The sequence below is a fragment of the Hemitrygon akajei genome, chromosome 22, assembly GCF_048418815.1.
Source record: "Hemitrygon akajei chromosome 22, sHemAka1.3, whole genome shotgun sequence".
Lineage (NCBI taxonomy): Eukaryota > Metazoa > Chordata > Chondrichthyes > Myliobatiformes > Dasyatidae > Hemitrygon > Hemitrygon akajei.
This window is the reverse complement of record NC_133145.1, coordinates 18,071,481-18,085,664: the sequence shown is the minus strand read 5'-3', so window position 1 is coordinate 18,085,664 and position 14,184 is coordinate 18,071,481. Positions and strand designations below refer to the sequence as shown.

Below are 14,184 nucleotides of genomic sequence, written 5' to 3'. Positions count from 1 at the left end.
CTCATAGGGTGATAGTTGAGGACACGAGGAACTCTACCCCTGTTAAGGCCGCGTGAAGAAGGGGTGAGCATAGATGTCCAGGAAATGTTGGAGATGTGGGTGATAGCTGCATCAATGTTGGAGGAAAGGAAGCCCCATTCTTTGAAGAAGCGGGACATCTTCGATGTCCTAAAAAAAAAGCCTCATCCTATGAACAGATATGGCAGAGAAGGATTTTTACAGGAGACAGGGTGGGAAGAAGTAGAGTCAAGATAACCATGGGAATCCACAGGTTTATAAAATATGTTGGTAGACAGTTTGTCTCCAGAGATGGAGACAAAGAGATCAAGGGGAGAGAGATGAAAGCTTCTGAAGTCCACAGATTTGACCAAAACAGGGAATTGTTTCTTTACGATTTAGCTGTTGAGATAGTCATTCAATAGGTGTATCAGTATTGAAACTGATAGCAACACGCCATTGGCAACCTTTATGAATGAGGCAGTGAAGGGCCTGCAGTAATGACAGCAGCTGCCACATTGGTGCTACTTATGACAGCTACGACTTGCCTTTAATGAACAGGCACTTGAACAGTTCTGGTGCGTTAAGAATTGTTTGCAATGACAAAAGAAATTAAAATAACATAAAATAGATAAACATTATAGTTGGACCTAAACTTCAGCACTCTAGTCACTTCCCCTTTCAGGAGCTTATATCTGTCCCAGCATTACAAAAACAGTTTACTTTATGTGACCTTGCTGGCTACATGGGTCTCAGATACAAGAGATTCTGCGAGTGCTAGAAATTTTGAGCAATACACACAAAATGCTGCAGGAAGTTAGCAGGCCAAGCAGCATCTATGGAGGGAAATGAAGGGTCTCATCTTGAAACGTTGACTGTCCATTTCTCTTCATAGATGCTAACCAACCTGCTGTGTTCTCCCAGTTTTTGTGCGTGTGTGGCTGCCAGAAGGCAGCTTCCTTTTCTCGAGTCTGCATAATGTCTATGATGACCTACATGAAGCTCATTCCCTAGAATGGTCAGCTTCAGACTGTTGCCCTTGATCAACTGAAAAGATAAATCTGGGATGGCTGGCTATAGACTATTGCATTATCTAAGGGGCTGTGATAGGTGGTGAATTGGTGCCCTCTTGACAAAAGGCCCCAATATCCTGAATCTCTAGACTAGACACCTCTTCGGGGACTGCACGTTCAATGGTGTAACCATCTGCAGGCATTTAGAGTGCTCCACTACTGCTGCAACCTCCATATGTTGACAGTACCTGGGGGAGAGATGAAAAAAACATCTGCCCATGTTGGAAAACTAAACTAAAATTGGAAAGTGTTGATCTGAAGAAGGCTTATCAACCCAAAACATAAATTCGGTTTCCCTCAGCGTAGGTGCTGCTTGTCCTGCTGTTTCTGTTATTCTTACCCAGTCACAGGGGGCTGGCCCCTATAGTCTTTGTTCCTCTACTCTGAATTAGCTCTGTGCAACTTGAACATGGATCTGCTCATGCTGAAAAGGGGTGAGAGTACAGGAACATGTCTCTGATCCGATCATATTTGCCCATTTTGTATCTCAGCTCCTATAGGGCATGACCAGATCACAGGTAGCATCTCTCTGCTCAAGTAGGGCAGCTATCTGCATCATCCATTGGCTTATGGATGCATCTACTCCCTGAGGTAGCTAAAAAAATATGGCATGCCCCCGTTGACCTTTACCAATTTCTGTTGATGTACCATCCTATCTGGACATGTAATAAATTGGTATGGCAGCTGCTCTGGCCATCACCACAGGAAATCGCACAGAGCTGTGGATGGAGCTCAGTACATTGTGGAAGGCAGCCTTCCCTCTGTAGACTCTGTTTCTGCTTCTTATTGCCTCGATAAAGCAACCAGCATAATCAAAAACCCTACCCACCCTGGGCATTCTCTCTCCTCCACTTTCCCATCTGACAGAAGATTCATAAGTCTGAAAGTACGTCAGAACTAGAAATAACAGAGAAATGTGGTCAACTACAACAGGTTAAATAGACTACTGCTTATCCCTACTTCTTTGTAAAATAACTGCCCACTCTTAACCCTCTGATAAGTATTCCCTTCTAAAATTTTGAGCACAAAAATGCCCACAGTCACCAAATAAAGTGTAGTGCCTTACGGCTGTCAGTTTTAATCAAGCCATTTTACTGAACATATAGGGGAGGTCAGTTACTTGCAAATACAGCAATCCATTACAAATGAAACACGTAACACCACTGTTTTCAATAGAAATGTCTTCCTTTCCATTTCTATTTCCCAACAGACTTCAGTTTTAAAAAGACCAGGCACAATTTGACTAATGTACGTTATTGTCTGAAGTGAAGTTGAGTTCTCAGGCGTATCCTACACTCTACCTTTCAGTGAAAGATTGAAAAGCAGTCTTGATAAATGTTGTACAACAAAAATCCAATAACACAGACGGTGAGTGCACTAACAGGTCAATAGTGCAGAGTATTGACTCCAATTAGAAGACTATCATGCAAAAGTGATAAGCAACAGATGCAAGATCGAGCCAATAGCTTTGCACTATTGTATGTCACGTTTTCAGGTACTGTATTTGGAATGTTTTGGGTAGAAGAAAGTTTACCCTTTGAAAAGGTTGTTGCCAAAACATGCAAGCCAGATATGATATGGCAACTTTTTACATTAGCTGTTGGGACCTTGTTTTAAGCCCAGTTCATTCTACCATGCAGAGGCCTAACTGGCATGCTCTGGGTTATCCCAATTGTCAGGCACTGAGAAGTGGTGTCAAAGGTCAAGCATGACTCAGAAAGATACAAGAAAGACTACCGACCAGCCAGCTGTTTCTCCTTACTCCGTCTCTTTTTCTCCATGCGTCGGAGACGCTTCTCCTCGCGGCGCTTGGCTTCCTCCACCTCCTGGTGCTTCCGGCACTTGTGGAAGTTCTCCACCACCACTCCGACAAACATGTTCAGCACAAAAAAGGCCACGATGAGCAGGAAGGAGATGAAGTAAAGGAGCATCCATGGGTTGTTGTTCATGATCGGCTGAAAACAGGAAAGCGGCAACTTTATAGACATCTGCTCATCAGGTTTTCATTAACTCATTGACAGAGCCATCTTCATCCCATTCAGCTGCACCTTCCCCGTGGTCCTTCCACCATGCAGATTATAAAAAATAATTGCACGGTTTGTTTTATGTCAAATCAGGAAATTCCATTGGTGGGAGTTATTAATGCATCATTCTAAATTAGAAGTAGACAGAATGAAGTCACTCTCCTCACAATGCTCCTAATGTAACATGGCAGGAAATCTGAATCACGTTGCCCCCAGGGAATCACCAGTTGCTGAACACACTGGGAAAACATGGACTTGCCAATATTATGTTGGACATGAACTTCCAAAAGATGAGACATCTTCTTACCCTTCATCCTTCAAGATGCGCCAACCAACCTACAATGTACCAACCGAATCGCACTTGTGATATCAACCCACAATCGCCTAAGGCCCCAATCTCCAATCTACTGTTCCTGAAGCAGAGGTTACAATCCTCCATCTCCAAATAATCCCATGCCACTCACCTCATCTGTTAGCTCTCCTACCCCCTTGTTTAGCTTAAAACACGGGCATCTAGTGGCTAGCCTCCATCTGATGAACCATAAGCTTCCAGTATCTCCACAGACTTCAACACCATCACAGTTTCAGTCTATCACTCCGCCACCAGTGAAAGCACAGGCTCCCAGGTCTTCCTGCCTCTGAGTAACCCACAACCTACCAACCATATCCCACACTCCACAGTATAGACCTGAATGTATCCTCAGGCATTCATCAAACATTTCTTTAAAATCAACAACACATTTTCAAACAATAAAATGTACTTCATTCTTTGAGGGTCAGGTACACTTGACAGAAAATGAGGAAAAATGAATGCTTGAATGCATGTCTCCTTGCAGCATCTGTGAAGAATTGACCCTGGCAGCAAGATTTGGTGGAAGAAGGAAAAGCAGAACCACTCTGATATCAGGTCATGATTGACAGCAAAGGTTATCCTTCATTTTTTTTCCATCCTATACTTTCTGCTACTTATTTTAGTTAATTTCTCCACTAAAGTAGCTGCTTACCAGAACTAGTGGCTATCACTAACATTTTTCTTCCACATGTTCCCATCATTGTACTCTAAATTTGGTAAAGAAAAAGTTATGGCAGCAGTTAGAAAAATTGCTATTGCTTGTCCAACACAGGAAAGTTCTACCTACAGTCAGCTTACACATTTTAACATGTGGATAGCAGTAAGGTATGTAATGGTGTAATAGACTGAACACTACACAGTAAATGGCACAAGTGACACAAGGACTGTTTTGTTCTCACATGTGGGAGAGATCAGTGCAGACCTGAGGAGTCTACATTTTGAAGGACGATGAGTTTGAACATAAACATCGGCTACTGTTGCTGGACAGGATACCTCAAATATTTCAGCCAAGCCTACTTGCAGAATTACACTGATAATCCACAGAAAGTCTACAAATCAATTAGGAACTCTAGGGAAATGCATAATTCCACCAACTCGACAATGAAAAGGATATCAATATTGACATCCCCATGTAACCATCTGAAATCACTAGGTGCCGATACAAAATATAAGTAGATATATTCCTCAATGTGTAAATGTTGGGCATACTTTCAAACATGGACAGCAGTTTTGATCATATACCTAGGTTATATCTAAGCATTTTATCTTCCTTTACTTTTCAAATCAAGTAAACTGACATAGGTTAGTGTAAATGTAGTATCTAAGACATCTTCAAGGAGTGGTGCCTCAGTAAGGCACCGTCCATCATTAAGGACCCCACCACCCAGGACATTCCTTCTTCTCATTGTAACCATCAGGAAGGAGGAACAGAAGCCTAAAGGAACACGCTCAGCTATTCAGAAACAGCTTCTTCCCCCCCGCTATCTGATTTCTAAACAGACATTGAACCCATAAACACTACCTCACTACTTTTTATTTAATTTCTGTTTGTGCACTACTTATTTTAACTATTTAATATACATATACATACTTACTGTAATACTTTTTTTCTAAATTTATCATCTATTTCATTGTACAGCTGCTGTAAATTTTAAAAAATTCATGATATATAGATGATATTGAACCTGATTTTGATTCTGTTTTGATGCATGACTCTAATATCACTACTTATCCAATCAAGATGTTTATTAGTCATTGACTGGATCACTCCTATTGGAAATATTGGAAACAGATGGTGAAGTCTTTATTGGGAAGTTTAACAGCATGAAAATTATGGATGTATTACATGGAGTAGTGATTGCTCAACCACTATTGAAGACCTCAGCAAATTCCAAAACAGAACAGTAGAGTGCTCCCGGTGACCATGCTAGTAGCACCTTTCTCTCAACCGATGTCTAAAATAAATTAGGTTTAACCTCACTGTTTGCTGATCAAGGCAGTATGCTATATGTTGTAAATACACAAGATCCTGCAGTTGCTGGAAAACTTGAGCAACACACATAAAATACTGGGGCAACTCAGCAAGTCAGGTAGCATCTATGGTAGGGAATTATATTTACACTTTATACTTATGACTGTGAGGCTAAGCACAGTTCCAATGCCATATTTAAGTTTGCTGATGACACCACTGTTGTGGGCTGAATCTAAGGTGGTGATGAATCAGCATATAGGAGGGAAATTGAAAACTTGGCTGAATAATGCCGCAACAACAACCTCTCATTGTCAGCAAGACCAAGGAGGTCTTCAGGAGGAGGAAACTGGAGGTTCATGAGGCAGTTCTCATCAGAGGATCGATCAGAGGTGGGGAGGATCAGCAACTTTAAATTCCTTGGTGTTAACATTTCAGAGAATCTGTCCTGAGCCCAGCATGTAAGTGCAATTAAAAAGAAAGCAGGGCCTCGACTGTCTTAAAAGTTTATGAGCAATTGGCATATCATCTAAAAATTCGACAAACTTCTACAGGTGTGCGGTGGAGAATATATTGACTGGTTGTATCACAGCCTGGAATGGTAACACCAGTACCTTTGAATGGAAAATCCTACAAAAAGTAATGGATATGACCCAATCCATCATGGTTAAAGCCCTCCCCACCAAGGAGCACTGTCTCAGGAAAGTAGCATCCATCATCAAAGACCCCAGCAACCCAGGCCATGCAGTCTTCTCACTGCTACCATTAGGAGACAGTAGAGGAACCACAGGACCAGCATCACCAGGTTCAAGAATGGTTATTAACCTTGAACCAGAAAAGATAACTTCACTCAGCTTCACTTGCCCCATCACTGAACTGTTCCCACAGACTATGGACTCACTTTCAAGGACTCTTCACTTCATATTCTTGATATTTATTGCTTATTTACTTATTATTGTTATTTTCTTTTGCACTTGCGGTTTGTTGTCTTTTGTACATTGGCTGTTTGTCTGTCACATAAGGTGTGGTCTTACATTGATTCTACAAACATTTGTATTATGTTTCTTGGATTTACTAAATATGCCCGCAAGGAAATGAATCTCAGGGTTGTATATGGTGACACTTCTGTACTTTGGTAATAAATTTACTTTGACCTTTCACAGTCAGCGTTTCAAGCTGAGACCCTTCATCACGACTGGAAAGAAAGGGGGGGGAGAGAGAGGGAGAGGGAGAGAGAGAGAGTTGCTATGTTTTATGTTTCTTACATGAAAATGGTGAAGGTACTTGAATAGAATAATCCAATTGGCTAGATGTGATAAGTGTAAAATTTCCTTTCTCTTTTCAGCATTTTGGTGGTCAAATTTATACAGGCTGAAAAATGCTGCAAGAGTGCTCAAATAATACAGGCAACATACACAAAATGCTGGAGAAACTCAGCAGGCCAGTCAGCATCTATGGAAAAGATTACAGTCGATGTTTTGAGCCAAGACCATTCGACAGGACACAAGAAAAAATGCTGAGGAGTAGATTTAAAAGCTGGGGGGAGGGGAAAGATAAACACAAGGTGATACGTGAAACCTGATGGGGGAAGGATGAAGTAGAGCTGGGAAGTTGATTGGTGAAAGAGATACAGGGCTAGAGAAAGGGGAATCTGATAGAAGGCCACGGAAGAAAGAAAAGGGGGTAGGAGCACCAGAGGCAGAAGATGGGTGGGCTAGGAGATGAAGTGAGAGAGGGAAAAGGGGATGGGGAATGGTAAGGGGGGGGGGGGCGCATAATCGGAAGTTTGAGAAATCGACGTTCATGCCATCAGCTTGTTTTCTCCAGCCCTGCTGTAGGGTCTTAACCTGAAATGTCGACTCTACTCTTTTCCATAGATGCTGCCTGGCCTGCTGAGTTCCTCCAACATTTTGTGTGTGTCGCTTGGATTTCCAGCATCTGTAAATTTTCTCTTGTGTCAAATAATTAGATGGTATATGAGACATTATGGCAATTATGAAGAATAGACACAATAACATTACAATGCAGACTTCCTTTCCATTCAGGGTTTGCAATATCACCAACAGAAATCACCTTGACCTTACCTGTTGATCCACTCCCACTGCATCCAAACCATCATACATAATGTCAACCCACCCATCTTTCGATGCAAGAACGAACAAGGACATCAGGGCCTATCAGTGGGAGAAGAAGAGATATTAGATCCAGTAACTTGTGACGAATCATTAACTATGTAGGGGTGATCACTAAACTTAGCTTTGGCAATAGAATAAACCACTTTCTTGCAAAGTGACGTAAGCAACATTCATTCCAGCTCTAATCCTATCTAGAAAACACTCAATTCTTTTGCCACCTGAACAGAGTACCCACCACTACAGGAGGATAACATTTTCACAGCCAAGATTTAATGAATGTCAAATATTAAAATTAACAAACCAATGATAAATGATTCACAATGTGGGACTGACTACAGAGTTGGTATCCAAAATTTAAGATTAAATTGGATCTCGGTAGAATATCTTAAAGTGGGGAAGGGCAAGGCAGGAGTGTTTCTCAAATTTCTCTCAGCTTATGAAAAACGAAGACAAAGGCAGAATTTTGGGAATCACTGATAGATTTTGAAGGGTCCGGGCTTGCTGAAATTCACGAAGAGACCCCATTGTAGTCCAGAAATCCCCTTAGTGAACATCTGTAATCCTGTGTCACGAAGGTGGAGGAGGCCAGGTAATTCAATTTATGGGGAGATTGGAGAATATCTGATGGATCAAGCAATTGAGGTGAATGGGGAATTGTCACAGAAGAGGAGTTAAAGCCAGCAGAGATCTACAATCATCACAATAAAGGGGAAAGGCCTGGTGGCCTACTGCTATTTTCTTGTGTTCAATGAATTTATAAGGAGAAGGTTTAGGAAGCAAAGGGATAATTTTTTAAAGTAGATTTACTTAAATGTTTTTGATTATTTATGTATTTTGGATGCTTATGGTTATATTTCCATTTAAAAAATTATAATAGTTCTAATTGCTCTAATTATTTTTATATGTCCATGAATGTCGTATCTAAAAACTATTAAAAATCAATCGTAGCTTTGATAGAAGCCCAGCCTGTAGCACTTCCCACCATTAGGATAATTCTAAGTTGGGTATGTCTCACTGCACAGCCAAGGCCAGCTGCTGCTGGGGCCTGGAATATAAATGGTGAGTGGGACAGGCTCCCAGCTTTAGGACAGTATATGGGGAAATATTAGGTGGAATCAGGCCAGCAAGAAGTGGCCCAATAACTCCAAACCACAACCAAGAACATATCACATATTTCTTAGATGTCAGTGTGTGACTTTGCTGGTAGAATTCTCTCTTTTGCATGAAGGATGAGCCATGGTTCGGATGATTATCACTTGCTCTCACAAAATGAGTCATGAGACACTGCAAGTTACTGAAGAAGTTGTCCCTCAATAAGTGGTTAAATAGACAGCTGCAAAGCTGCTATTAAAGAACATAATTTTTATTTGATGCCTTGGCAAAAAATCACCTCAAAGAAAATTATCTCATGATATACTTGTGGGATGCTGCTTTACAAAGCAAAAGCTGAATATTCAAAATGGACACTGTCTTTGCCTATCTAACAACTGGAAGACCATGCTAAAATGGAGTTGGTTATGCTTTGAACTATTTCATATTATGGTCTAAGACTAAAAACTGAAAATAACTTCCTGAGATTTAGATCAATAAGCTTGAAATATCTGGATAACTTACTCATTAATTGGGAAAGGGATTCTGGTTCAAGGTGACACACCCATCTGGAACCTGCTTTTCACATAACTGTGTGTTTTATTGGCTCGGGGCACTCTCTAGCAGAAATTAGTGTTAGCTAAGTTTTAAACTGGCCATGAAACCTACAGCCTTCTGACTCAGAGGAAGGTGGCAAAGTCAACACCTTATTTGGAATGGCAATTAATTGTCAATGTCAAAGATTTTCAATGTTAATTGTTGATGTTTTATTGTCAGTTTATATTGAAGGCAACCAAATCAAACAGCATGATAAATGTTAAATTTGGGTTCTCAGTCAGGTTTATGATGGGTTCTAGTTCTAGCTGCTCCTTTTTTGTTGTACTTTTAGGCAACTTTTGAATCAGGGCAGCCTGCAGATAATGAACACTGAGCCGAACTGAAATATGCCTTTTGATTTTGTGTTTTATATTCTGTGTTTTTGCTCATTTTTTAAAAAAAATGGTGCCATTTGCACAATTCTTTTGTGCGTGGGAAGAGAGGGGGTTTGATGTTTTTCTTTGAATGGGTTTGTTCCATGGCTCTTTGTTTCATGTCTGTCTGTGGAGAACATGAATTTCAGGGTTGTATGTTGCATACATACTTTGATAATAAATGTACTTTGAATCTTTGAAAATGAGTTAAATTTTGGGTGTAGAAACGACTAATGAATATTGAGCAACTCTGATGTAAGGTTAATGCCTTCAGCTCCAGTACTTCATGGAGAGTTCAGAATGGTGTGGCTACATCAGCAAGCTTTCCAAATCCTGTCATACCTGCCCCAAATTGTCAAAGTTGTACTTGTGTCGGATCCACATGTAGTTGGCTTGAATGCAGTCAGATTTGTTGGTGACATTTCGTATGTCTTCCCCAAGGCAGAAGTAAAACTTCCCTTTGAAGAGCTGAAATAAAAATACACATCTGTACTTTAGAAAGGTTTTCTTTATCAAAATTGCCACAAATGAGGTACAATTATAGAATGGAACAGCACAGAAAGAAACCTTTTAGCACATTTTATTCTCTGAATCACTATGTAGTTAAACCCACTTTACTATCTTTGCTACACAGTGCTGCAATTTTTCTCTTCTTTAAGTATTAAGTAATTTATTTTTGAAAATTGCTGTTAACTCTATGCCATTCAATTTGTCAGGCACCGAATTCTAGATTATAATTTCATAAGTGTAAAAAAGTCACTGTGGTATACAGCATAAAAACATGCTTTTTTGCCCTCCTAAACCAACCTTTTTTTGCCTATCTACCCTAATCCCGTTTGCTCACATTGTGACCATATTAAAAGTGCACGGAAGAACACAAATACTTCATTGATGAATTGATTGGATAGTATCAGCTGGTCAGGCTTAGGTTTTTTGCAACAACCTTTCCTTAGTCTGACTCAGTAACAGGGCAAGAGGAGTAATCATCAAGCGTAGGTAGGCATTTTCCAAAGAGTATGAATGGGGGGAAGAAGCTAAAATTAAATGTGGGTAAGCCTTGGGCTTCTAGGCAGATAGCATTGTCTCCAGCAGACCAAATATTTTTTAAAAATCCATAACTTTGCAAAGATAATGGATCAACATTTAATGATTGCTCCTTAATGGCAGATGCAGGAGAACTTATAATGGGAAAATAACAGAACAACTTAAATTTTAAATAAGTACTTTGCATTTATCCTGAGAGTAGAAAACAAATACACATCCTAGAAATAATGGGCAAACAAGGCTCAATTGTGTATGAGGATGTTTAATCAGTTCATTGTCAAGAAATAAAAAGTACAGATGCTGGATAGTTGAATTAAAAATGCTGGAAATATTCAGTAGGCATCTGCAGAGAGAGAAAAACAATGTTTCAACTCTGTTTCTTTCTCCACATACGCTGCCTGACCAGCTGAGCTTTCTTCAAGCAATTTTTTCATATCAAAATAATTATAATTAGCAAATATAAAATATGAAAGAATGAGATTAAAAGCTTGATTGACGAACAGAGAGCAAGGCAAATATAAAGGGAAGCAGAAAAGGTAGTAGATAGAATGAGATAATGCCAGCTAAGGGAATGGGAAAAGCCATTGACAACTTAGCACCACTGGTGTGTGGTCCTGTGTCTTGTCATGGTGTTCCCAGAGACATAAAGAGCCCCATTCTGGTACTGAGCCTTACTCCAGGATACAGGAGGAGCAGCACTGAACACAAAAGATCCAACTCCAATACACAGAGAATCCAGACCAAGGATACATAAATGCATCATTTTGAAGACAGAGAAGGACCCAAACTTGGGGCTGAGCCTCTTTCTAAGGTACAGAAGAGCCACGTCCCGGGCAGCCACACCCAAGAATGAGGTGAGCCACCCTTCTAACGGTAAGACTGTAAACCTCAGCTCAGAAGGTTCTGAATCTCTGTCCTCCACCATGAGAGACAGCACCCACAGTGAGCCCTCACTATTGTGCAAGGTGAACTCCATCTAACAGCCCCTTCCCTAGTTGGCTGAGCTGTCACCTCAGTATGGACTGCAACAGTGAGTTCCTAACTCAGCGTGCTGAGCAGACTTTAGAAACATACCTGCACACCCAGTATACCAAAGATGATGAAGAACGCACAGCAGATGACCACAATATTTCCGATAGGCTTCAGGGAGGACATCAGTGTTTCGACAACAAGCTTAAGGCCTGGTGCTCGGCTGATCACCCTGTGTGGAGCAAAAGAACTTGAAAGAGGGATGACTGACCATCTGAAGTGAGTTTTTCTGATATCAATGAATAAATGGTACACATTTTACACCAGTCTAAAGGCAAGTACTATTTTTTTTATCCTTTTGTAGTTTTCTAACTATGTGGCCACCTTCATTCTTTTGGCAAGTTTTATCATGTTCTTGCTTTCTCAGATACCTTTGGAAAGCTCAGATACATATCAAAATGCATTACCCTTGTCAATAATGCACTCCAATTTAAAGAAAGTGATGAAGTTAGTCAATATAATTTTCCTTGAGCAAATTTTTTAATCGAATGTCTTTTTCATCCAAGGTTACTGTTCATAAAATAAAATACTACAAAAATTTGAGCAGATATCACAGGTAATACTCAACAAGTCAGAGAGCAGGGGAGAGAGAAACACTTCAGGTCAGTTCTGGCTCCATTGATGCTGCCTGACCTGCTGAGGTTTCTAACATTTCTGATCTTGAGTTTCAAATTTGGAATATTGTGTACAGTTCTAGTCACCGAATTATAGGAAAGATGTCAACAAAATAGAGAGAGTACAGAGGAGATTTACTAGAATGTTACCTGGGTTTCAGCACCTAAGTTACAGAGAAAGGTTGAACAAGTTAGGTCTTTATTCTTTGGAGCGTAGAAGGTTGAGGGGGGACTTGATAGAGTTATTTAAAATTATGAGGGGGATAGATCGAGTTTTCATGGATAGGCTTTTTCCATTGAGAGTAGGGGAGATTCAAACAAGAGGACATGAGTTGAGAGTTAAGGGGCAAAAGTTTAGGGGTAACACGAGGGGGAACTTCTTTACTCAGAGAATGGTAGCTGTGTGGAATGAGCTTCCAGTAGAAGTGGTAGAGGCAGGTTCGATTTTGTCATTTAAAAAAGAATTGGATAGGTATATGGACAGGAAAGGAATGGAAGGTTATGGGCTGAGTGCAGGTAGGTGGGACTAGGTGAGAATAAGCGTTTGGCATGGACTAGAAGGGCTGAGATGGCCTGTTTCTGTGCTGTCATTGTTATATGGTTATATGGTTATTTAATTTCCCTTACATGGTTCCTATTAGGCTATCTGACTTATATTAGGTTGTTACTTTTTTCTTTGTTAAATAGGTGTCCAACAGTTACAATTCACCACTACTTTAGAAACACCCCCATATTTAAGGGCAGTTTTCATTCTCAGAAATCCGGACTATGTCACATTCAGATTGGATGACATTTCTACTTTGATCACTGCTGAATTTTTAAACATGCTCTTTAGTATTTCCCCTATTTAATTTGGTAACTATTTAATGTTTTGATATAATGAATCATAGGAACTTGTCAAAAGAAAAATCTGACACAAGTGACTAAAAGCTTCACCAAAGGGTTAGGTTTCAGGAGTATTTTAAAAGAGTGAAGGGAGATAGAGATACTAAGATTCAAAAGTTATTGCCTCAGCTGACAGAGACACAATTATCAATGTCAATCCACAGGAGACACAATTACCAATGTTAATCCACATTCACTGTTTAGGTTTGGAAGACATTTGTTGTGGGAGAGTGAAGGACTGGAGTAAATTACTAGGAGAGGAAAGCGAAAGGCTACAATGGCACTCAAAGACAAGGATGCTAAATTTTCCATCCCTACAACCTAGGAGCTACCATAGACCAGAATAAATACTGATGTTATAATTTTGGATAATTTGTGGTAATTCACTCTGATTGACAAAGTCTTTCAATTAACCGAAGGCAAGGTGACACATTCATCTGTAACCCCTATCCTTCCACAGTGCACTATGGCATCATCATACATGATGAACTGCGGCACCTACCAACTTCCCTTCAACAGTAACACACACAAAATTCTGGAGGAACTCAGCAGGTCAGGCAGAATCTATGGAGGATAATACCTGACTTGCTGAGTTCCTCCAGCATTTTGTATGCATTTCTCAAGATTACCAGCATCTGCAGAATTTCTGTGTCTCCTTCAATAGTACCTTCCAATTTGCAGTCTCTTCCACCTGTAATCTATATGCAGAATGCTTTAGTGACCACACAAGTATGTCATTGTAAAGGATGGTCTTTTGAGAGGTAATAATGGTGGATTTAAGGGCAGGGATACAGTGACTGGAGCAAAGCCATTAACAACACCATTTAGCTCAGAGTAAAAAGGGAAGTGGGTAGGAGTTGGGTAAGAATTGCTCTGAGAGGCAGAATAGGGGCCTCAAGGATGAGGTGAACTTAGAGAGAGTAGTCGGGAAGAAAGGAATCTAGAGAAAGTTGAGAGAAAGGAATTCACAGCATTCTCTGCAGAGCAGTCACTTGGTATGTT

The 14,184-nt window shown here is 40.3% G+C and overlaps 1 protein-coding gene across 2 annotated transcripts in view; it reads right to left on the bottom strand.

Annotated features, from left to right (window-relative positions):
• The window catches only part of cacna1g (calcium channel, voltage-dependent, T type, alpha 1G subunit), a 315,144-nt gene that overhangs the window by 90,155 nt on the left and 210,805 nt on the right, over nucleotides 1-14,184 (bottom strand). The window contains exons 22-25 of one of the 2 annotated variants that reach the window (XM_073026745.1): nucleotides 11,729-11,855; nucleotides 9,953-10,078; nucleotides 7,500-7,589; nucleotides 2,812-3,025 (exon numbers count right to left, since the gene is read on the bottom strand). In XM_073026745.1, coding sequence (XP_072882846.1) covers nucleotides 2,812-3,025; nucleotides 7,500-7,589; nucleotides 9,953-10,078; nucleotides 11,729-11,855 — 557 coding nt within the window. The remainder of the gene's footprint in view (nucleotides 1-2,811; nucleotides 3,026-7,499; nucleotides 7,590-9,952; nucleotides 10,079-11,728; nucleotides 11,856-14,184) is intronic. The other variant, XM_073026746.1, reaches the window with a different exon arrangement.